Here is a 25889-nt window from a genome sequence, read left to right on the forward strand (position 1 = left end):
GAATTTTTGAACTTCAAAAAAAAAAACCGTGCCTGCAGGAGGAGATCTGGATTTTATATTTACTAACCAGTAACAGGTTTTATTTGAATTTGTATATCGTAGCCCTTCGTATTTGAGCAGTAATTGCAAACGAGTTCATTAGTTAATTGTATAAAGTGATATTTAATTGATCGACCAGCCACTCCTAATTTTTATCTAACGTGTTCATCACAAGCCTGAGTTTATATCGAAGCGGTTAAGCCTGCAGGTGGTAAGATGATCGTGTGTCCTGAAGGCAATTGGAAACCGAGGACGTCCATAAAGTCGCTCATTTGGCCACCCGATGAACAATTAGCACTGGCCTGTCTGCTTTGAGTAACCACCTCTAGCACAATTGGTCCCACATGCACAGAGATGAATCGAACGGTTTAGTGTCTGAAGCTGTAGATCTTTTTGCATTTGATGTGTCTGAAGTCCATCTCGCTCCACTCACGCTCAATGGCTTGATATTCTCCAAGAGAGCAAGCTGTAGATCAGAGCAAATTTCATTTAGTCTTTTCTCTTTGTGTGTTTTGCCGCTGTGTGTTTTACGATCCATTATGATGTGCACGGGGGAAAAAAACCAAGCGCATTTCATTGCATTTTGATGTTCGGGGGGATTTTTTTTTTTTTAATTCGGAAAGCCAGACAGTCAAAGAGGCATGGTGTGAAGTAACAGACCTGACTGTGGTTACTGTTTTTCATATGGACCTTAATGCCTTGTTAGATATTTGGTGAAGGCACAACTGTCTTTTTATCTGGGAAGAATTAAACCCCCCCCAAAAAAAGGTGGGCAGATTTGCAGCAGCATGTTCTGTTTGCTTGAGCTACGGTTAAAGATTCATCCCATCTTCTGAATCTCGTGTGTGTCTGGAGGGAATTCGTGTTACTCTTATGACCTGCTTGGACGTATTGTATTTGTGTTCTGCGTCGTATCAGATTCCAGACCATCCAGCAAAAAATGGAGGATTGTTAAGGCCAATTTATGCTGACAACGCAGTCCTCGCAGACGGTGTCGCAGATAGCGTCTGCGTAGTCCCCCCAAAAATTGTGAGCACCGCAGAAGCCTCGCAGACAGCCTCGCAGACAAGAGGGCTCCGATTGGTCCACTCTACATCCGCTGTACACGCACTTCCGCTTCCCTACTTTCCCGGTTTGGTTTGTTTTCACGACCGGCATTTTTAAAAACACGAGCGAAGATGGAGCAGCACGAAGAGCGGTTGATCGAGGAAGTGAGGAAGTACGTACATCTATACGACTCCAGTTCTAGTCATTATAAGTAACCGGAGGATAAACACTCCACTAACCACACCCACCAACTACTCCTAGCGATTTCACGACTTCGCGCCCCCTTGCGTTGTAGCGTTGAATAACATCGTGCACGCCTATTACTCCCCGCTCAACGATAAATTACAATTGTCTGCGAAAAGCTATCTGCGAAAGCCTTGTCGCAAGAGCATGCAGAGGCCTTTAGCGTGGAGTGTAGAGCAAAGGCTTAAAATCCTGATGAAGTGGTTTGTTACATAACTCGCCGATTACCAGATCAGCCAAAGTACTGGAGATTGTTGATACACAGGAAGTCAAAACTGAGGAATATCCTGTCACATGCGGATTGATTTGCGCATTGAATTTGGTCGAGGAAAGCGCCATCAGGCCAGTGCACGACAGACTGTGACTGGAAATAACAGTGAAAGCTTTCAGTGATTTAAGATGAGAAGCCAAACTTTTAATAATAATCCACTAAGGGGAAATTCAATTTTTCCTTCATAACAGCATGTAAAATGAAGCCCAGCTGAAAAGTAGAGAGAAAAAAAATAAAAGAAACAGAGTCAGAATTAAACATTCTTCTCTTAATGTTGAGTCTGGAGCAGACATTGATGATCATGGCCCTCCAGTCCTCTCTGTCAGCTGTGTATGAGCTCGGTGTTCTTGGTGCGTGTTTTTCACTCTGACTGTTGATGTTCTTCAGTCTGTCTTGGCTTTTCTTACCCTCAAGTCATCTTTCCTAATGTCTTGATTAGTGTTCTTTGGATTTGTGCCATCCCAGTTTCCGGTTGCGAGTACGTCATGCGCATTCTGGCTGCCGCTTTTTATTTTTTGGATGTTTGAGTTTTTGTCCGCCGGTTGTGGTGTAGCTCCAGGCCTTGGTTCTCCGTGGGCGATGCCTGTGCTCCCAGCTGTGGACTCCAGTGAGCTCGGTGCTCATTTTAACATCGTGGTTGTCCAGCGCTCTGTGCTTTAACGCTTGGCGTGGTGTTCCGAGCGATGTTGCTCGGTGGCGTCGCGGCAGCTGTGCAGGCGGTTTGGGACACGCCAGCGCTCTGCATGGCGGTGCTTCTGTGCTCGCTTTGTGGATCCATGGCGTGGTGTTCGAGCGATGGTCATGGCGGCGTCATGGCAGCTGTGCTGGAGATGTGGGACTTGTTTTCGTGCACCTTTTGGTGGGACTGTGGCTGCTACACCACTGAAATGATATCCTGACCTCTATTTGGTGGACTTTCCCCTCTGCTTATTATTGTAAAGCAACCTTGGGTCTTGAGAAAGGCGCTAAATAAATTGAACTTTACCTCCGCCAGGGAGGTTATGTTTTCGGTAGCGTTGGTTTGTCTGTTAGCAACATTACGGAAAAAGTAATGAACAGATTGCTCTGAAATTTTTTCCAGAGGTGTGACTGGGCACAAGTAACAATCCGTTAAATTTTAGCGGTGATCCAGATTACCTTCTGGATCCCGGATTTTTTTTAAAGGGTTAATTTTTTCCCCATTGAAATGAATGGGCGCGCGACGCAAAAAACAGATTTTTCCTTCTGTAGGCCAAACCGTAAGGTGTAAAGTCATGATACTTGGTACACTGATAGAGTGGACCCTGATTGATTTCATCAAGTTTCATGTTGGTACGTCTCGTGCTCTAGCGCCACCAACTGATCAGTCATACATGCGTTCATGCATGTAACTTTTGATTCGTATGTCCGATTTTTCATAAGTCTGGTGCCGTTGGAATCCTTGGAGCTAGACGATTCCAACACACCCTGTGATTTCATTCTCTGCCTAATTAGATTTTCCGCCATTTTGAATTTTGTCCAAAGTGAAGGTAGGGTGACCCTGGCCGCATGTTTTGTCCGATCATCACGAAACTTGGCACACATGATCTCCAGTCCATGCGTAATGAATGATATTCGTTTCGCTCTCATACGTCAAAGCGTTCGCCCATGGCAGCCAATCAAAATTGATGGCGAAGCCACCAAACAGGAAGTGAGCTCATATCTCGGAAACGCTTTGACGTATCAAGACCATATTTCGTGGCATGACTTTGGACACCATCCAAACTACCCTCATCAAATGTCATTTGGCCACTAGGGGGTGTCACAATTAGCAGAAACTTATTTTAGCTCATATCTCAAACGCTTTGACGTATCAAGACCATATTTGTTGAGATGACTTTCGGCACCAGTTCATGTACCCTCATCGAACTTGGTGTCACTTGGTCACTAGGAGGCGCCACAATGAGCAAAAACGTGTTTTGGGTCTCATCTCTTTACAGATTTAGAATTACATCTACATTTTCATGTTAGTGATGCTCTGGGATGTCCCTGTAAAGAACCTTGCCAGCCTGTCATCTCCGTATGAGAATCCGCCTTGTGTCGTGGCCAAACTTTCGCGTGTTGAGACAAAACTTGTCGTGTGGGCGTGCAGTCGCCTCTCTTGCCGGGTTGCCATGGCGGTGCACCTGAGCAAGCACACTTTGGCGTTTTCTCTGGAAATGCATTCTAGTTATTACCTCCGCCAAGGAGGTTATGTTTTCGGTAGTGTTGGTTTGTTTGTCTGTTAGCAACATTACGGAAAAAGTAATGAACGGATTGCTCTAAAAATTTTTCCAGAGGTGTGACTGGGCACAAGTAACAATCCATTAAATTTTGGCGGTGATCCGGATCACCTTCTGGATCCCGGAATTTTTTAAAGGATTATTGGCGGAGGTCTGCGCTCTGAGTGCTTTTCTAGTTATCCTTGAAGCATCCACATTTGATTTGATTTATTTTCTGTCCATGATAGTCGCAGAATTCTTCTCTCAAACCACATCTCAACAGCTTCTAGTTTAAGTCGTTAGTGTCCAACTTTCATAACCATAGAGTAATACTGAACATGCGTGCTTTGAGCATCTGAAATTTTGTACTTGGCGTGATGTTTGTTTTTAAAAATAGGACTCCTTGTTGAAATTGCCTTTTGACACAGCGATTCTCTTCCTTTCCACTTCCTCCCATCTGATGTTATAGTGAATCCAATTAAACAAAGCGTATGTAATGCCTTTTGTAATGCTTTTAAAATTAATATATCATTAGTAATGACAAAATGAATTAATAAAACAGGGGGTATTTTATCAATCGCAGCATCCAAATCCCGGAAAAAGGCAGCCTTGCCTCAGGGTTAATCTTGCATGACGTCACACGTGGAACCCCGGTTATCTGTCATTTTGGTGCATCTGACCCCGTGCTTGTTTACTCATTGAAGTTTGGATATTATTGTTGGAATCTTACAATAACGATAGGAAAGCGTGGAGTTGTTTTGGATGTTCAAATCCATAAACGGGACATTCAGTTCATGAATTTCCGAGAAATGACACTCAAGCGACAGTGGGTGGGGTTTGTGCAAACGAAGTGGGCAGATTTCATATTGCCTACGAATAATAAATCTGATTCATCAAGTGTTCACCACCAGAATGACCACATGGAAATTATTACAGCAAAAAAGAAACCACTTATTTAATAAATGACATTTGATCGGACATTTGGACAGTTCGTCGATTTCCCCTATTATGGCCCAGTTCATATTTTCTTTCAGTAATTACACTGTGTACGTTTTAAAGATTACTTCTGCGTTTGAGGTACATGTAAATATTTTCCCTGTATTTTGCAGCAGCCAGCTTTAAAATAAAAAATCCACAAACCAGTCTGATTTTCCAGTTCTCTCTGGCTGGTGGTGCACTATCTGTGCTGAGCGGGACTGTCATGAACTGGCATGTTTCTGGCCTTGGGGGCTCGGAAAGAGAACCATTTACTCTGGAATATCCTTGATAATCATCTGCCCTTCGTCTGACATACAAGAATCTCAATCCCTATCAGAATTCTCTCCAAAACGTGATTCCATATCGAGACTGGTCTAACCACTGTTGCGTACGGGAATGAAATTGATACCTGGATTGTTACACATGTGACGTCACGCACCGCTTCGGGATCTTCCGGTTCAGTCTCGGCAGATTCTGTGAAAATCGGCTGATCTTGAGTTTCCATGAATTTATGGGCTTTTGGATCAGCTGTGGTTCGAAAACACACGGTCAATCAACATAATGATTGCTGCTTTGTACAAGGGGAAAAAGTGGAGTTTAGGGGCGTTATATACACTTTAAAAAGAGCAAAAACATCAAGTACAAAGTAGTGTAGTATGGCACTTGCTGGTTAAATAAATACCATTTGTGCTGAAATTGAAATTAAGTATTTATTGTTCCATTTTTAATCATCTTAAAATATGATCAGTTTTTTTTCATGGTCCGGTTTCCATCAAATCCTGCGCTCTGATTGGCTGGCGAGCGGGTCGGTATCCTATGATAGGGACCCCGGTTACAGACCTCTGGTGACTCGCTCGTTCACCAAAAAAAACCTTGATAGAATTTTTTGCGCCAACATTTATCTTTTTTTAATAAGATATTATCAAAAATCTTAAATTTTTGCCAGCATTTCTCAGGAGAATAGCATTAATTTTACAGCATGGATGGCGATAACGACAGTGTTGACAGCAAAAGCGAGTTTTACTCCCCTGAGGAAGAAGAAATAAAAGAGAACATTTCAGGAGAAAGCTAAAAGCCTATAACTGCTGCCAATGCCGAGCAAAAACATGGCTGAATCCTGAATGACTCCTAGTTGTATAAATAGGGGACTACATAGGCAGCAAAATGTAGTCTTTTTTTTTTTTTTCTCCCTGCCATGGAAGTGCACTTGTATACTGAGGAGGAAGCCATTTGCATTACAGCCGTGAATGAGGATTCAAAATGGCATTAATTTTACAGCATGGATAGTGATAACGGTGTTCACAGCGAAAGCGAGTTTTACTACCCTGAGGAAGACAAAATAAACATTTCAGGAGAAAGCTAAAAACCTCTAACTTGCTAACGCCGAGCAAAAACATGGCTGAATCCTGAATGACTCAATTTTGTATAAATAGGGGACTACATAGGTGGCAAAATGTAGGATTTTTTTTTCTTCCCTGCCATGGAAGTGCACTTGTATACTGAGGAAGAAGCCATTTGTATTACAGCCGTGAATGAGGATTCAAAATGGCGGCTCGGCTCGGTTTTCCCTTTCGGGCGCTCTCGTTTTCTGTTAGAATTTGGTAAAGAAAAAATAAATATATTTACCAGCTTAAGGTCGGTCCGTATGGTGAAATACCGTGACCTCGGCCTTGAATACTGACCTCGGCCCAGGGGGCCTCGCTCAGTACTTTCAGGATCTCGGTCACGGTATTTCACCATACGGACCTCCCAGCTGGTAAATAACATGTATGTATTACAAACTGCAGATGTGTACAATAGCAGTGACCTCATCCTTCTGCGATGTGTGACCATTTTAGACTGACCTGTTGGCTAAAGGGACTTGTAACTTTTTTTAAGAATTGATTTTGATGTTTGAATGAGATGTTGCCGCCGCGGGAGGGTGCGATCGGCCCAAGGTTATCTCGAGTCACAAAAGCGGGGGGAGCCCCGAGAACCCGCCCGCGGATTGGTTTTGGGGGTATTCAGGCAGGTTGGGTGGCCTGCTTTGAACACACTATCAAGAAAAACTTGACTAAGATTTTAATGTTGTACAAATGTATTTATAGTGTGCTTTTATGTAAAAATGCACAATCCCCACCTCTGTATTCATATAGTAAAGCACAGCAGTAGGTACTACAAACACACATGCACGCATCTCTTCCTTTATGAAACGGTGCCAGTGTTACGAGCCAGATGCCTGGGGGAAAAGGAACCCACGCTGGTGTAAACCGTTGAGTGAAAGCCGTCTGCACACGCTGAAGCACGAGGCTCAGCCAAGCGCTCGTTCCCTGTGTGAAACCACGCAGCTTCAGTCAGGCCTGAGTCAGGAGTAATACAGCCACGTTAATCCATACTAGCGCACGCAGGCTCATATATAACTCATTACCATCATAGTGAGGTGGGGTTTTTTTGGTAGTTGCACTTTCACTTTCTGTTCCATGTTTGTGACACGACTGCCTTGCTTCAAGCTTTGATATTTTTTTAAAAATAGTGTTTATTTGTTTTCTGTTTTTCAGCTAAACAAGAACTGGAGGCCCAAGAAAGCCAGCTAAAAGAAACTCACAAAATGTAAGGAGTCTTTCGGTCTGTATCCACGCCCTCACTTCACTCATGCCATGTTTCTGCCTGACGGCACGAAGAGCTGCTTTTTTTTTTTTTTTTTTGGTCACTCTGATTCTGCAGTTCTGCCCAAGAAAGAGTGATTCGCTCCCCCATGCCTTTTGATGAACCATAAATTAAAGCTATTAATTTACATTGTTTTTTTTAAATAAATCACAGGCCCTTAAAGGGATAGTTCGGGATTTTTTACATGAATCTATATGGTATCCCCGTCAGCAGTGTCGTGCATCCACACTGACTTACCCCCGACAGTGTTCTGTGAGCCTAGATATTGTACAGTGTTGGTCAGTGCACAAGTAGTTCCGGCAGGTTTCCTGGGGTCTGCAAAGTAACACGTTTTTCTTCTCAAAACAGCTCGTGTTCGAATGAGTGATTTATTAGCATAACAAAACCCTTGTAGTCCAAAAAGTCACACCTTGTAATTGCTTGGGGCTACTTTCTCTCAATAGCGATCAGTGCGCGCCGTCACTGTTAACAGTTGTGTGCGAGCTAGCCAACAACTTTCATTAGTTGTTCGACAGTGTTTAGCAGCAGCAAATTGCTTTCCTCCTCAGTATACAAGTGCGCTTCCATGGCAGGGAAAAAGAAACTACCACTGCTGCCTATGTAGTGCCCTATTTATACAAATAGGAGTCATTCAGGATTCAGCCATGACACGGAGCAAAAACATGGCTGAATCCTGAATGACTCCTATTTGTATAAATAGGGCACTACATAGGCAGCAGTGGTAGTTTCTTTTTCCCTGCCATGGAAGCGCACTTGTATACTGAGGAGGAAAGCAATTTGCTGCTGCTAAACACTGTCGAACAACTAATGAAAGTTGTTGGCTAGCTCGCACACAACTGTTAACAGTGACGGCGCGCACTGATCGCTATTGAGAGAAAGTAGCCCCAAGCAATTACAAGGTGTGACTTTTTGGACTACAAGGGTTTTGTTATGCTAATAAATCACTCATTCGAACACGAGCTGTTTTGAGAAGAAAAACGTGTTACTTTGCAGACCCCAGGAAACCTGCCGGAACTACTTGTGCACTGACCAACACTGTACAATATCTAGGCTCACAGAACACTGTCGGGGGTAAGTCAGTGTGGATGCACGACACTGCTGACGGGGATACCATATAGATTCATGTCAAAAATCCCGAACTATCCCTTTAAAGTAGAATAGAATGAATTTAGGAAAACGAAGGGCGAACAAACCTATAAAGCCGTGTGCTCCATTAGGTGATTTATATATTTATTCATGAAGGTGTGCTCGCCTGCTGACATCAACTCCTCTCAATTTTTGGACGAATTTCTCAAAGCTTGGCAAAAGGCCTTGTTATATGACGGTAATACGCATATTGCAATTTAATTTCGTTTGTGAAAATTTTACCAGAGTTTTGACCTTTTGATTAAATAACTTCATGGGTGCAAGTTTTCCGGCATGCGCCGGAAGCTCCGTTTTTTTTCGGTTCTGGGAAAGTAATTTTTCCAAGTCATGTAAATCCGTTGAGGTTTTCGGTGGGTGGGGTATAGGGGTGGCCCTCTCACTGTCTCACTCTCAGCGTATTACTGGGTTACCGTGGTACGGTCTCTGCACGAGACAAATCTTTTCATCTCGTCTTTGCCACAAACCTCATTTCAGTTTATACGCAGTTCACCGACGTGCGGTCTTGACTAGCCCGTTGTTTCAGTGTTATACATGTGTGATATCGTGTTTCACGCACATAGCACGTTGTTCGACCAAATCAACACAGCTATTCCAGTGTATATATTGTTAAAAAGGTATCACAGCAAAAGCATATTAAAAATGGTCGTTTCAACATTTAAATTAGTAGTTGCTAGATGTTTTGAAATATCAAGCCTTGTACTTGAAATATTATTTCAGATGAATTGATAATGTAATCAATGTTTGATGCAAGTATGCAAATCATATAACTATTAATATTCAGGGATGGGAATTTTCCACGGATTTTATCAACCCAGGGGTCATTTTTGTGAATCGTCTAAATCCGAGGAGAAAATATTTAGGGGGGGTTAGGTATGTGTTGACCCGGTCAACCATCGGGAACAAGGCTCTGTTTACATCGGCAGTTCAGAACGTACACTGTATTTGATTGGCCGTTGAGAGAGAAATATCGCGATTTGACCAATGGTAAATCGAGCATAGATAGGAAAGGCCAAAATGTCACATGTAAGCTTCGTTCTGATTGGTTCTTCGCATTTCGCTTTCTTACTCATTCAACATGGCGCTCCACGAGGCCGGAGATTGAGGATGTAACAGCGAATAAGAGCTTCAAAATGATGAAAATTATCACAAAAGAAAACGAATCGCTTATTCAGGTGATAGATAAAGACGTGAAGAATAAATTCCGTTGGGACTGGTTAGAGAGAACTGTAACTTTGAAGATAAAAATTGGCAAAACCACTGAAGACGTAGTTGAGAAATTGTCCGATTTCATTGGAAAATGTGACGCTCCCGGCAAAGCCCAATGTATCTACTGCAATGACATTATTAATTATGGCTCTCGTGGGTGCATTGCTTTGATTGAACATGCTTCAAAAGGGAAGAAAGGGAGCTGAGAGAACTGTTCAACAGGGAAATTGTGTTTCTGTTGAGACAAGTTCACTGCAAAAGAGGTAACTGCATTCTTTAATAAAGTAACAAACATTTACAGGATTATGTCAAATATTCTGTCTGTTTAATTTATATTCGTCATTCCTTTCATTCTAGCATGAAGTTAAAAATTCTTTTTAGCTGAGCATTATTGAGACTATTTTTGTTTATTAGTGTCCAAAACTCAAGCTTCTTTGGACTGAAAATATTATTCAACTGAGCAATCTCAGACCATTTCTAGTGGTCTAAAATGTATAAAACTCATTAGCTTCCGGGGGCCTTCGGCCCCCTGGACCCCCGACCAGGCTCCGCACTGGACCTGGCTGGTGGCCGATGGCCCCCAGACCCCCGATTTAAATTTTCAGCTGAAAATACAATTTCTCATTCTCATCCCTGAATATTATAAATGTTTGCATGAGGGAACCATTTTAACTTGTAATTTAAATTTTTTTCGAGCCCTAAGGGGGGATCACCCCCCCCCCCCCCCCCCCCCAAAAAAAGCATGGCTGCGCCATGCACGTCTGCCCTTTTCAGACTTTTCAGGTTTTCGAAAATTTTATACTTGCCCCCATGTAACTTGTACTTTGACAATTTCATGAGCGTGTACGTTCTTCTGAAATCAACTCCTCCTCTCGCAATTTGTGGAGGAATTTCACCAAACTTGGTAGAAGGCTGTGTTTGACTGTTACACCCATTGAAATTTTGTTTAATTTGGCCTAATTTTACCAGAGTTATGGCATAGTTGCCAGTGGGGAATATTGTGCTCTGAGCACTCTTGCATCCCAAAAAAAAAAATCCTTCTTGATACGTGGTACTCATGAAGCTGAAACGCAGCAATTAACTGATTTTACGTCAAGCAGAACTCTTCTGGTTCTTGGTTTTGTTTTAAAATGATCCCAGACCAGAATAGGTGCAGAAACAGTAAAGGATCCATCCAAATATTGTCTCAAGACATCACTAAAATTAAGCAATATTAAAGGGATAGTTCGGGATTTTTGACATGAATCTGTATGGCATCCCCGTCAACAGTGTCGTGCAAACACACTGACTTACCCCTGACAGCATCCTGTGAGTCCAGTTTTGGTCCAGACGAAAGTAGTCCGGCAAGTTTGTTGGGGTCACGAAAGTAAAACGTTTTTCGTCTCAAAACAGTACGTGTTCAAAAGAGTGATATATTTGCATCACAAAACCGTTGCCAAATAAAAAGTCAGACCTCGAAATCGCTTGGCACTATTTTCTCTCCCTTCTCATCACTGCACGCTGCCGCCAGGTGACAGCCACGGCTGTTTCATTCATTGTTTACTGCTAGCAAAGTTAGCGACAACATGTCTGACTACGGCAGCGACGTTGAAAACATTGACTTCGTCTCACAGCCAAAGGGATATCTTTATGAACCCGAATATACAGATGAAGAAATTTGCCAGATGGAGTTAGAACGGGCAGAGAGGGTGGACAGAGAAGTGGAAGAAGGTGAAGCTGGAGCCGCAGCTTGTTAGCGCCGCTGATCTGAACTCCTAATCACTGCCAAACAATGGGAAAGGTGTTGATTCCTGCGCAGATGTCAACATGACAGCGCGCAGTGATACCGAGGGAGACAAAATATAGCGCCAAATAATTGCGAGGTATGACTTTATTTGGCAACAGTTTTGTGATGCAAATATATCACTCTTTTGTACACGTACTGTTTTGAGAAGAAAAACGTTTTACTTTCGTGACCCCAACAAACTTGCCGGACTACTTTCGTCTGGACCAAAACTAGACAAGAACTGGACTCGCAGGATGCTGTCGGGGGTAAGTCAGTGTGTTTGCACAACACTGTTGACGGGGATGCCATACAGATTCATGTCAAAAATCCCGAACTATTGCTTTAAATCAACATACGGTATGTGTTAGGGCTGTAACGATACACCCAACTCACGATTCGATTCGTATCGCGATTTTTGACCCACGATTCGATACACGATTCGATTTTTTTAAATGTTTTTTTTTAAAAGTAGTAAATTTGACTTATTAACTATTTAATAACAAATAATTCAGACCACTGCAGAGAATAATATGTATGCAAAAATGAACAAATGTATATCCAAAGATTTTAATTTCTCAAAATAATACTGTTGAGCCAGAAGCTCTGTTTTTTCGGTTCTGAAAGTCATTTTTCCAAATCATGTAAATCTGTTAAGATTTTTCTTTTTTGGGGGGGGTATAGGGATGGCTCTCTCACTGTCTCACTCTCATAGGGCCAATGATTTTCTGTGATTGCGGAAAACAGATGGAAATTACGGAATTTTTATAGTGAAACATTGCTCGCGTGTCAAAATGTAACTGCCGCAGAAGGCTTCCACCCAAGCAGACATGCCTTCAGTGTTGCCAGATATTGCTAACGTTTTCCACCCCAACATATGTTCAAAACCAGCCAAAAAGCACCTAAACCTGCCCAATCTGGCAACACTGCATGCCTTTCCGGTCAAGTGATTGTGATTGGCTTGTGGCACACCTAGCCAGCCAATGAGCTGCTTGTTTACAGATTCGCTCCCCGCGTCGCAACCAGAATGGCGACCGCTTAAAAGAAATGAATGCTCTGCCAGTGGCGAGTGTGGACGTTGCGTGACTCGCAGAAGATTGTCGCAGGTCGGAGAAAAAACGACTTAATAGATATAAAAAAAATAAAAGTAATTTAAGTAAGTTTAAAATGTAATTTAAATAAAAAGTAAAGTATTCATAAATTGAAGTTTGGAAGCGCCTCTGTTTTTGGGCTGAGGAGAAGTTTGAAAGGGTGTACCGCGATTCTGCCTTCTTGTATCGCGACACGGATCGTGGCTCTGCGTATCGCGATTTCGATACGCATATTGTTACAGCCCTAGTATGTGTTTACTGCAAATATGGATTAATGGAAGGGTGACAAATGACAGCAGGTTTACAAGCCAAAGTAAAGCCGAGAGAGCGAGAGGAGGGAGAGGGTCTTCATTTCGGTTATTTGTTTGCTTGTTTCTAATTTCTTCAAACCCAATCCAAGATTGAAAGTAATGCAACCATTTTGGTTCTGGTTCCTCTCAAAGCTTATTCCTCATGTCATTTTGAGGATTTTCCCTGCTGTTGTTGTCCTATCTGGATTGTTTATTAGCGATCTAAGTTGACATCCAGGTTTCTGTGAAGTTGCTTTGTGATGACGTCTATTGTGAAGAAATAAAACCGGATTGAATTAATAGGGCCGTTTTTAACGCAATGACTATAAGGACTGGATTAATGCCACCTCTATGCGTGCGTGTTCTACTCCGAACTCGTGTTGCGAGCTTAGTAGGTTGTTTTAGCAACTTCAGAGGGTTTTGTTCATTAGCCTTGCTTTATAGCACACGAGCTCTTATTGCAGCCACTGATGGTCTACATTCCAGTAAACTGAATTACCTCATCGTTGTTGAAGTGCACCACGTATTAATCGCTATATTTGGGGGGGGGGGTTGCCCACAGTGTGGTTGTTCAGGTTGTAAATTTGGCTTTCTGGTATGAAGTTTAAGCTTGGATCCACATGGTATAAACATGTCTATAGATGGAGTCTAAGCAGAAAAAAACAAGTCAATGTAAAGCTACACATGGACACGTTTTATGGGCCATTAGAATAAACTCAGTAAAACGTCCGGTAGGTCCGGCGCGCTGACCGACGTTACGTCATCTCGTCTGCGTGTCTGTTTATCCCGCTTCGACTCAACGTATCTACAGCCAAGAGTTTTGTGTGTCGCAGGTGGCAAAGCAGCGCAGCTTTCACACTGACAGCGCTTCATATTTTCCTTAAAACTAATTAGTTTAAATTCAGCTCAGATTGTCATTAAACTCTAATTATATAAAGTAAAGCTGTAGCATGGGAGGCCCATGCAGATGTAGCAAGTGTAATTTGATGCGGTAGGAAAAGCAGTAAGCAGAAACGCTGATGTTTAGGGCAACACATGATCTATGAAATTCGACATGTAGTCAAAACACGAGCGGCAGTAATTGAGTTACAAACGCTGCGCCCACAGTGCTGAAGCGTGGCTCGGGTTTCACTGGAGTTTATTCAGAATTCGATACTCGAGCGGCGGGCTGTGTCGACTTTCAATGTGGCAGCAAAGCGAAAGTGTAATAAATGTCTCAGATATAAAAGCCTGATTATTTTATAGGAAATGAAGGACAAGACAAGCTGCTACCTACAGATTTATTTAAAGGGTAATGCCGTTTTTCCACCAAACCAGGTGTGTAATAGGAGAAAAACACGTACGTAATCAATTCCGTTAATTATTTCCATTATATATCGAACATGAAAAAATATTTTTAACTTTGAAATCATGAATTGACACAGAGGAGCCGAAGTTGGAGGAGTCAGCCATTTTGAGATTGCGGGCAACTATAAACCAATCAGAATCTTTCGTTAATGCGCCTCCCTCTGATCTGTGACGTCACTGAGCCCATGAAAACAGTGTTTACAAACAGATCACTGTGATTAGGAGTCCCGGCGGGTGGCTTGTATTCGATTCGTTTATATCCCGACCTTGTCAGCTGTCAGATTTATGTTCATGGACCCGGTAAGCTGGTAAATAATATTTCTGTATTTTTTTCTTTACCAAATTCTAACAGAAAACGAGAGCGCCCGAAAGGGAAAACCGAGCCGAGCCGCCTCACAGCTGTAATGCAAATTGCTTTCCTCCTCGGTATACAAGTGCGCTTCGATGGCAGGGAAAAAGAAACTACATTTTACCGCCTATGTAGTCCCCTATTTAAACAAACAGGAGTCATTCAGGATTCAGCCATGTTTTTGCTCCGTGTTTTTACTCCACCAAAGTTGTACAGTATTATGAGCTTTAAGTTGCATAAATAAAACCATTTGGTGAAACTTTGAAGAAGCGATTGTACTGTTTTTTTACCTTATTACCATGAAGCACTGAAGAGTTCTTTTCAGTGGTGGGCCGCATGACGTCACGCAGTAGATCAATATGGCGGAACGCATCTTCGCTGAGCTCAGCGCAAGCCCATATTATTAAAAGTTAAAAGATACTGTTATGCGGTCTGTTCTTTCTTTATAAATTCCATGATGGATTACTTTATATATTTATCTATCTATTTGTGGTGATTTTGTACAAAAGTTGCCTTTTCCTTTAACACTGCAGCGTCTAAAAGGATTAATTCTGGTTTAAATGCATATTAAGAATGTGTTGTCACTGTTATTCAGGCACATTTTAGAAGCAAACTTTGTTTTATACAGAATAAACAGAAAACCGCCTCATTCGCAGTGTAAATTGAGAGTCTGGATTCGGTCACATTCCTCCTTTGAATCGAAAGGACTGCTGCTTTTGATTCGATGGTAATTGAGTGCATACTGTGGTGCCTTATTTTGTTTCAAGTCTAATTGTATTTATATTTAACATTCTTGGCGATTGTAAGTTAAGCCTCCTTTGCTTCCCACGCATGTCAAAAAGAAGCAAACATGAATTCATTGGTGCTGATAAAGCAAAAGAATACAGAACGTATAGCAATCAGTGTGCTGGAGTTAGTTAATACATAGCGATTGAGGTCTTGCAGGAAGGGTTCTTCATACAGTAACCTTAAAGTGCCATTCCACCATTGGATGTATTCTTTGGCATAAAATACAATATATTTTATGACAACATGACTAGACAGAGAAATCTTTTAGCTTCAAAATGCTATATCAAACATAATTTTTTTTTGACAACGACAAGTATATTAATTTTGCGACCAAAGTCACCTACCCTTTTAATTTCCACGCGGTAGTGAAACGTGATGTCATCGGCAGGTTCCCCTTCTTGTGTACCACGTCGCGTGTGACGTGGCACAGATCATCAGCAATGGCGGATAGAACGCGATTTCCACTTGTCGATTGCTGTGCCGATATTCACCATCGACCGTCTCCTTTGGGCATCACTTGCTATTTTCCTTCGCTTCTTTTCCGAAGCTGACAATCGCGTTCTATCCGCCATTGCTGATAATCTGTGCCACGTCACACAAGAAGGGGAACCTGCCGATGACATCACGTTTCACTACCGCGCGGAAATTAAAAAGGTAGGTGACTTTGGTCGCAAAATTAATATACTTGTCGTCAAAAAATTGTTTGAAATATCATTTTGAAGCTAAAAGATTTCTCTGTCTAGTCATGTCATAAAATATATTGTATTTTATGCCAAAAAAATACATCCAATGGTGGAATGGCACTTTAAGGAAGTTCTTAATTAGGGGGGGCTTTTTTGCGGTGGGCTTTTTTTTTTTGCGCTACAAGTTTTTCTCCTATGACCTGCATCAATGCGAGGATTGAAAAAATATAAATTTTTTTTTTTTTGCTTTTTTTTTTTTTTCCTGAAAGTTTTCAAATTGTATTGTAGTCAGTTGCTAGCCTGGGCCCACGCATCCTAAGTGTGATGCAACACGGGGGCCTGTTGCGAACTTGGTCTGGCCAGGCAAGCTATCTCCAGCTCTTCCAAGCTCCCGAAAAATCGGGAGCCAATCAACTTTGAGCATCTCCAACGGCCCTGGGTAGAGGCGTGTTCAAGGCAGTGACGTAGTAGAACTGCGACCGGAAGCCATAGATTGTTTACCGAATCTATGCCGGAAGCGCTTCATTCACTAGAAACATCACGAACATGGAGCAGCGGCAAGCCTTTGACACAGCGGTAGATGCTGTATTGAAAGCATTCAACGGGAAGTTCTCATTGAAAACGGAGCAAAGAGCAGCCCTGGAGGTATTTATCTTCTTCCTGTTACTCAAGCAGTTTCCGTCGCGTCACATACGTCAGAGGAAAGAGTGATGTGATTGGTTTAAGCTTCGTCACAGCCTTTTCTGGCTTCGACCAGTAGCAAACTGAGGCATTTCAGGGAGGCGGGTCAACCACGCGCTTTGGGAAACGGTTGGGCTTAATATCTTTGCCAGACCAAATGCTCGCAGAGCTTTGAAGTCGCGTTAGCCAGACTAGTCAGTTGCACTTATTCAAGAGTTAGTTCATTCTAGATCTTAAAAAAAAAGATTTAAAAATGGCTACAAGTACAAAACCAATATGAAATTACTGTTTTAGAAGGTTAAATCCCAATATTTATACGGTTGGTCAACTGAGTGAATAGAGGGGTGTTCACATGGCACATATTTGCATTGATGCTGCACCGATGTATTTTGCTGCGATATATCTTACACCGGTGTAAATTTTGTGCAGCGTTCACACGTCACAAACCTGCTTACTAGAGAGAAGCGTGTTGGCACCGGTGCAGCGACCGTGCTATACGATAGTAGTAATGCGGAAATGAAATATGCGCATGCGTGAAAATGTACTTCCTTGTTTGTGATTTGATGTATTGAAAAACCATGGTTTATACTTCTCCAGACAAACTTTCTACGTTGTAGTCTATCAGACACTGTAAAAGGGTAAAAGAGAGAAAGGAAAGGTTGCGCAAGTACAAGAGAGCACGAAAACAACGCATTCTACAATTCATTCGGCAACAAATGGACGACTTTGTGGCGTTCATGGCCATGTGGATGGTTGTCATAGCATCACCAAGCGCCAGGAAAACAACGTGGATGAAGACATGCAGTTTTGTTGATATTCACCATTTTGGAAGCGCAAAATACCAGGATGCAAATTATGCAATGCCCGTATGTAATCGACTCTCCTCACGCGTAGCGAGTCTACCCCTGTAGCGTTCAGACGTCCCATTTTATATCGGTGCTGCCCCGCAAACTAGCATTAGGGGTGTTCACACGGCAACTTTTACTCGGGTGTAGCACCGGGGCTGCCCCGGTAGAGCGTTCACACGGTACAAAGTTATAGCGGTGTAGCCCCTGAAAGCTGCTTAAACCGGTGCAAGTCTAACCCTGCTCGGGAGGTGGTTTAAGAAATTTACTCCGGAGTAAATGCTAGTTTGCGGGGCAGCACCGATATAAAATGGGCCGTCTGAACGCTACAGGGGTAGACCCGCTACGCGTAAGGAGAGTTGATTACATACGGGCATTGCATAACTTGCATCCTGGTATTTTGCGCTTCCAAAATGGCGAATATCAACAACAACAGAACTGCGTGTCTTCCAGTGTTGCCAGATTTGGCGGTTTTAAGTGCATTTTGACGGATTTGAACATATTTTGGGATGGAAAACGTCAGCAATATCTGGCAACACTGGTGTCTTCTTCCACGTTGTTTTCCCGGCGCTTGGTGATGCCATGACAACCGGGAAAAAGAAGTACAGTTTCACGCATGCGCATATTTCATTTCCGCATTATTACTATCGGAAATGATAGTAATAATGATAGGAAATGATAGTAATAAAAGGAAATATCAAAACTGTATTACTATCAAAGGAAATGATAGTAATAGTTTTTGCTACTATAACACGGTCGCAGAAACTGCCGTGTGACCGCAAGTGGGGCTGCACCGGTGCTAACACGCTTCTCTCTAGTAAGCAGGGTTGTGACGTGTGAACGCTGCGCAAAATTTACACCGGTGTAAGATATATCGCAACAAAATACATCGGTGCAGCATCGATGCAAATATGTGCCGTGTGAACACCCTAATTTACTCCGGAGTAAATTTCTTAAACCACCTCCCGAGCAGGGTTAGATTTGCACCGGTTTAAGCAGCTTTCAGGGGCTACACCGCTATAACTTTGTACCGTGTGAACGCTCTACCGGGGCAGCCCCGGTGCTACACCCGAGTAAAAGTTGCCGTGTGAACACCCCTTATGTTGAGTGTTTATAATTAATCAAGGAAGCCAGCAATTTTATTCTCTTTGAAATTGCTTATAAATGTTATAATTAGGGCTGTCAAAGTTGATGCAAATTTCTTTTAACACAGTTACATTTTTTTGATGCGCAATTAACACATGCACGTTCTGTGCCCCTCCCCTGTAGTTTGGGAAATCAGGAAGTGATGTGAGCGATGACGCGAGTAGCTGGTCGGCGTAAATCATGATAAAGTGCACTTGTGTACAGGATCAACTTGTACTGTTGCATTCTGACTGTTTTTTTGTTTTTTTGTTTTTTGCTGTTTTAAATACTGTGTATATATGCTTTTGATGGTTCAGAGGGGAGAGAAGACAATGTGTTAAGGTCTGTGTGTGTGTGTAAGTGTTTTATTCTGAAGTTTGTGAGTGATGTAAAAGTGTTATTTTATAAATGCAGTTTTTGCTCATGAATGTACTGTGTATTTAGCAGCAAGTTTTTGCATTTTACTGGAAAACATCTTTTGAGCTGTGTTGATTATTTAACAAATCTATGTATTTTTATTTTCTTTATTTAAAGATGGCCACTCTGGACAACGAGTCCACATAGGGTTGTTTTTTTTTTTTTTTTTTATTGCATAGTTTGAAGCTGGACGTTGAGTGCAGAACTCGAGGAAAATACAGTATTTTGTTCGCACTGAATTGTTAGTGCATATTCTGGACCAATTTCGGGGAGTTTTTTAAATGAAAGTGCGTCCCTTTACACACTCGTCCAGAAGGGTGATTTTGCACAAGGCCATGTGTCTACGGGGGGGGGGCGTGTCTGGAAAAATCCCAAGGGAGTCTGGAGCCAGATTCGTGATGTCACCTGCGGAAGCGCCAGCAGGCTGCGAGAGCTTTGCACGGTTTCAGTGCACAGCCTGTGTAGACCAAGTTTAGCAGCTAGCGATTTTTTTTTCTTTTTTTTTTTGCATTGAAATATGGAGTTGTCACCTGAGCGCAACGTTACTTCACCTTTAGATGAACATAACGAGATGTCAGAATTATTTCTTACCCTGGCAACAGTCAACTTGTGAATCGCCAATTTTCTTGGTCTTTTTCTCGGCTCTGCTTGGTCCTTGGCTTCGAGGAAAACGATGATTACTAATCCTATCGAGATTGGTGTTGCTACACCCTCCTACGATACATCTGTTACGTATTTTAATAATTACGCGATAACGTTGAAGAAATTTGCAGAAAGCCACCAGGTCGTTTTCTCATAAACAAACCAGCGCTGGCGTAGGATTCAGAGGGAGGCGTCCCGCACGCGACGTCACGAAAATCAGTGTTTGCCGGGAAATCCAAATGCCAAGTTTTTTCAGAGGCGGACCAATTCGCCTCAAATGGCTTGATTTCAACTGAATTTTTGTGGTATTGCGCAAGGGGAAAAATTGTGCAAAATGTGAGATATTTGACCAAAGTTTAATATAAAATAGGGGAATTACATTGATCTTGCTCCTGAATTTCCAGTGATGTGCACTTTAAAGCTTCAATTATAATGCTAATGCGGCTTTTTTTTTTTTGTATGCACTGGGGGAATAAAATACACAAATATTTTTGCTGTGTCCAGCCTTATCCTTCCTGACCTGGCCCCACAGATTTTGTATAAAGCATGCGTATTTGTCCACTCGCAGTTGCCAAAACTTGAAAAATGTCAATTTTTAAGGTACATTTAAAAAAAAAAAAAAAAATTGAGATTAATTTGCGATTTAATCATGAGTTAACTATGGACAATAATGTGATTTTTAATCGTGATTTTAAAATATTTTAATCAGTTGACAGCCCCAGTTATAATACCAGTAGAGTCCCTACAATGTTTATCTCTCTTCCACTTTTCTAAATCCTTTTCGATGTCTCTCAGGTTCCTGGAGTTGACAGTGTTGTTTTCTGTGAAGCCCAAGAGTGGCGAGAAAGAGGTTTCGCCCAACACATTCTTCTCAGTGTGGCACGAGTTCTCCACTGATTTCAAAGACCTGTGGAAGAAAGAGAACAAGCTGATCTTACAGGAAAGGTGAGTGAACTCTTATCGTGGAATAAGTGGCGGAGTCTATATTTAGTCCTCTTTTGCCATGGAGTATGTTTTTAGTCCCGGATCTGGAATTGTCCTGAGCTCGAATCTCTCGGGAATGCAAAAAAAAAAAAAAGGGTACACGCATGAGCGCGTCAGACTGTGCTTTAACTCTGTGGTAAAGATGGAGCGCATCTTTAACACGTTTATGTTCCTGCTGGTTCATCAGGCTTCAAACTGATTGTGTTTTCTCCAACAGTCTGCTTCACAGCATCACTCCAGACGTTTCTGTTGCAGTGTGAGGAGGAGGAGGAGAGGGCTGGGGTGAAGGGGTGTGTTGGCAGAGCTGTGATGGAGTGTGCCGTTAGTTCAGACGGTCCTCCACGCTCGTCAGCCTTTAGCTTGCGGTAAAATTTGCAAGTTTTTTGAGGCGAGAGCTGTGGATGGTCTCGTCTCTCTGACCGGGGCTGCTGAAGAGCTTTAGATCAGAAAGCAGGGCAGGGTCAAATTCGTTACAGCTTGCACCCGTTCTGCAATGAGTGATTCACACCGGCTTTGTAGTGACAGCCAAAAGTGCACTCTGCAGCATTCCACGCATTAGAGATTCCGACACGGAAATGAATCTTCCTCGCTCTGTACCTCTAATTTAAAACATTTTTTTCTTTTTTTTAAAAAACCTTGTATCTACAGCCTTTTAAAAGTATCAAATAGGCCAAGAGTTTAATTTATACTTTTTTCTCTTTGGCCAAATGTAATCCATCAACTCTACACATTTTGCTTTTTGCACTGGATGCTTATATCCGCAAGAAGTCAGGGAGGCTCATGGACCCCCCACCCGGTTTAACATTGTGCAAATAGCGTGCCTCAGTCACCACACGCTCGCTTTAAAAGAATTTCATTTGTAAATCATTCACAGGAGCATCTACACAGGAAGTGTTGACGAAAACACTATCTTACAAGCACTCCTGACTTTTTTTAATAAGTTTATGTACAAGGACTCACTAATGTGAATGTTGGAGCCAAATTTGGGATTTAAAAGCACTTTTGATTTGGTTTATTAACTTGAATATAGTCGGGCTGTTAAGGTGAGAAATTGTTCACTTTGTGATGGAAGCATGAAATTTAGCACACTAGCTCAAGTGTGTGGTTTTGCTTTTGTAAAATTGATTTACATATAAAATAACTAGATAAAGAGCTAAAGCCCTTCCTTCACAGAGGAGTGAAAATATTGAATAAATTTCCTCTTTTTGATTGCTTGGGTTAAAAATGCCAAGTTATGATGACTGAATTGATTATTCACTTAAAGGGGAACAGAGGGCAATATATAGAGTAAATATAACAATAAAACACACATTTAACGAACCTTATTCAAGACTTACAAAAGTTTTTTGTTCTAAGGTTGGAAAGTTAGTGTTTTGAAAGTAGCTCGAGCAAACTATTTCCGCAGTTTGAACAGCCCGCCATGATATTAATTTTATCCAATCAGAATGCACGTTCATTTTCTCTGCGTAACACTCATGACGTACGTATGTGCCCAGTTGTGTTGGCTCATTGAGGTTGGGAATAGCACGTGTGAATCGGAAAGTAGGATGAATTGTAAGTGATCGGCTACGCAGTGCCACAGTGTGTTGCTTTCGGGTGTAATAACAGGACCGATGGAAAGCATAGATCCTCCAGACGTGTCTTTTCACTCGTTTCCGCTGAAAAACACCAAGCGAGTTCGAGCTTTCTTCTCTTCTTTCGTCATCACCGGAGTCGAGAGTGCCTCTCCTAGGTTCAAACTGGTACCCTTCTAAGCCATAGCCTGCTTGCAGTGTGTCTTGCGGGATCTCTTCGTACGATTCGACAGAGCTGTCGCTTTCACTTGATGCGCCCGACGCCATGATTACACGCTTCTCTCCTAGTGCAGTGGGTAGGGCTGACGTCACGGTCTTTTAAAAATGGCGACTCTTGTGCCGTTTAGCGTACCGACTATTATATTTACAATTACCAAGATATTTTGTTGTTTTCTAGTATATAAGTTTGATAGAATACTTAAGAATGTTACTTTGTCACATCAGCAACTGTATATATTATATTTGGTCCCCCTTTAAATATGAATAATATGATCCATTTTGGGTATTTGATATGGCGAAATAGGACACAATGGAAAAATCAAGAACACACCGGAAAGATGAGAATAACGGCGGTGGTAAAAGAACAGCGACTGTACCGGCTGAAGGTCGCGCGGGTCTCTGCTGCGGCGCGCGAGCAACGGGACATCACTACCGCACCGGATGGAGCGGGGGCGGGGCAAAATGACTGGCCGTAGATTCTATCAAAAGTTCGATCTAAATTGACCGTGGTTGCGAAATATTGGCCAAAAATACGCAAACACTACGAAATATGAAAGTAAGATGAAAAAGAAACATTCCATTGCCTTATACTGCAAGACTAAAACAAAATAAAACTGTCAAACTCACCTTTTCAGTGATAACGTCCGAACAGATCACCCGCGTAACAGAAAGACCGCAAATGGAAGCACGATCAACAACTAACTGCTGGAGTGGAAAATTCCATTCTACACATGCAAACTGTTAATGTGTGTCCTTCCCCGCACACAAATAACACGCTACGGTAAAAAACAGACCACAACTCATTTTATAGCTCAGAAATTCATACAAGACCAGCTACCATCGTAACATATTCTGTAAGAAACATATTCTATACCTAACTTTCAGCTTTCGTTTTAAAAAACAATCGCAGATTTATAACTAAATTTTTATACGGCGTAGTGATTTTAAGTTCCTACTTTTGGTGAGGTAGTGACCTCGACCCTGAGGCTTTCCGTTTAGATCAAAACACACGATCGTATCGGTTTTGGGTTTGCGGAAAACGGTGATCAAATATTCTGCATGATGTTTTGTTACGGTTATGATTATTCTGTGAGCGCACCAATCCTTAGGTGGATAAAGTTACAACTTAAAATACAATTAGTGACAAGTGTAGACTTTTCAGTGGACTACAACCTTTTTAAGGGAATGCGATGTGGCCAACCGTTTATCATGTCCCAGATCAAGCCGCCATTTTTCCACAAATTTGCAGAATTTTTTGCCAAATTCTGAATAGAGTATTCACATCAAAGATTTAGTTTTATCTGTATTATTTCTTCCATCACTTTATTTCAAATTAAAACCAACATCACCATTCAAAACCGTATAGTTTATTGACGGAGTATATTTAGTGGGGGACCCCCACAGTACCCAGTTTCTGAGACACACCCATATATAAATAATAATTCTAGATATAGGGGTGTTTCAGATTTGGCTTCTAACCCCTGGAATACGCATGTGCAAAATCGACCCAACATGAAAACAAGGCTAAACGAATTTTTTTTAAGGTATTTTTTAATAAAATTGCCTATAAAAAAAAAAAAGACCATTTGTGATCTCGTGTGTGGCCAAGGTATCTGAAGTTCTTCCCAGTTCCAAGTGCTACCCGTAGTTCAACAACAGAGATGACGTGAAATATCGATGCAGCGAACACATCAGTGTGTCGTTACTTTCCGATGTCCTTTCAAAGATGCATCGAATACGTGAAGAGCAGGGTGCTTATCGGCTTCCTCTTGTGTGCATGGTTAAAGTGGAGAGATCATTTCTGGTTCTAAGCACAGGACCTTTTCTTCGAGTGTGGAGTAAAGTTCTTTCCCTTCAACATGACCTCATCTTGCTTTTTCAGCAAGAAGATGAAAGAGCTCCTCCTTGTTCTCATCTACTCATAAAAAGGAGTGCCAGTTACAAGGGATTCTGGTTGTTGGCAATACCCTTCTGTGAATTCCTTTCCCTCTCTCCTCCCTAATACCTAATGATGGAAGCAAATTCTAAATTAGCGATAGAGAATATATTAAAGGAACAGTCCACCGTACTTCCATAATGAAATATGCTCTTATCTGAATTGAGACGAGCTGCTCCGTACCTCTCCGAGCTTTGCGCGACCTCCCAGTCAGTCAGACGCGCTGTCACTCCTGTTAGCAATGTAGCTAGGCTCAGCATGGCCAATGGTATTTTTTGGGGCTGTAGTTAGATGCGACCAAACTCTTCCGCGTTTTTCCTGTTTACATAGGTTTATATGACCAGTGATATGAAACAAGTTCAGTTACACAAATTGAAACGTTGCGATTTTCTATGCTATGGAAAGTCGGCACTATAATGACAGGCGTACTAACACCTTCTGCGCGCTTCGGCAGCGCATTGATATCTGAGCTCCGTATCAATGCGCTGCCGAAGCGCGCAGAAGGTGTTAGTACGCCTGTCATTACAGTGCGGACTTTCCATAGCATAGAAAATCGCTACGTTTCAATTTGTGTAACTGAACTTGTTTCACTTCACTGGTCATATAAACCTATGTAAACAGGAAAAACGCAGAAGAGTTTGGTCGCATCTAACTACAGCCCCAAAAAATACCATTGGCCATGCTGAGCCTAGCTACATTGCTAACAGGAGTGACAGCGCGTCTGACTGCGTCTGACTGACTGGGAGGTCGCGCAAAGCTCAGAGAGGTACGGAGCAGCTCGTCTCAATTCAGATAAGAGCATATTTCATTATGGAAGTACGGTGGACTGTTCCTTTAACCCTCTGGGGTTCTTTTGGTTGGTTTTCTTCAGGGCGTATAACTTTTCCTCACTGAGCGTCTTTGTCGATCTCTTACCGTTTCAGATCTATAGTGTACGGTGACAAACATCCTGGTTAATAAGTCTCATCAAGTTTATGGGTTTTTGTTCATTAATGCGTGTGCTTGTATGACTTTGTAAATCTTTTCTCCCCCAAGTTTGTCTTTTTGAAACCCTTTGCACACAACTTGACTAAAAATGGAGGCCTGGTGTTTTGGTCAGTAACGTTGTTTGATCGCTCACTTGTGTAGTGTGCGAATGTTGTTAAGCTTCAAGATGGAGCTGTAAATATTTTTACAGGGTACCTGCGGAGTCTTAAAAGTATTAAAAAAGTATTGAATTTCATTTTCCAGAATTAAGGCCTTAAAAGTATTAAATTTCATCTTGAAAGTCTTAATTTTTTCCACGGAGGTCTTAATTTTCCAAAGAAAGTCTAACATCGTTGCGTAACCTAGATTAAATTCTCTGTGATGAAAATGAAGC

At 42.0% G+C, this 25889-nt stretch overlaps 1 protein-coding gene across 1 annotated transcript in view; it reads left to right on the forward strand.

The window, feature by feature from the left end:
* The window catches only part of fmn2b (formin 2b), a 209779-nt gene that overhangs the window by 155236 nt on the left and 28654 nt on the right, over window positions 1–25889 (forward strand). Inside the window, exons 17-18 of the mRNA XM_060938883.1 lie at window positions 7335–7386; window positions 20612–20761. Coding sequence (XP_060794866.1) covers window positions 7335–7386; window positions 20612–20761 — 202 coding nt within the window. The remainder of the gene's footprint in view (window positions 1–7334; window positions 7387–20611; window positions 20762–25889) is intronic.

This window comes from Neoarius graeffei, chromosome 14 (assembly GCF_027579695.1).
Source record: "Neoarius graeffei isolate fNeoGra1 chromosome 14, fNeoGra1.pri, whole genome shotgun sequence".
Lineage (NCBI taxonomy): Eukaryota > Metazoa > Chordata > Actinopteri > Siluriformes > Ariidae > Neoarius > Neoarius graeffei.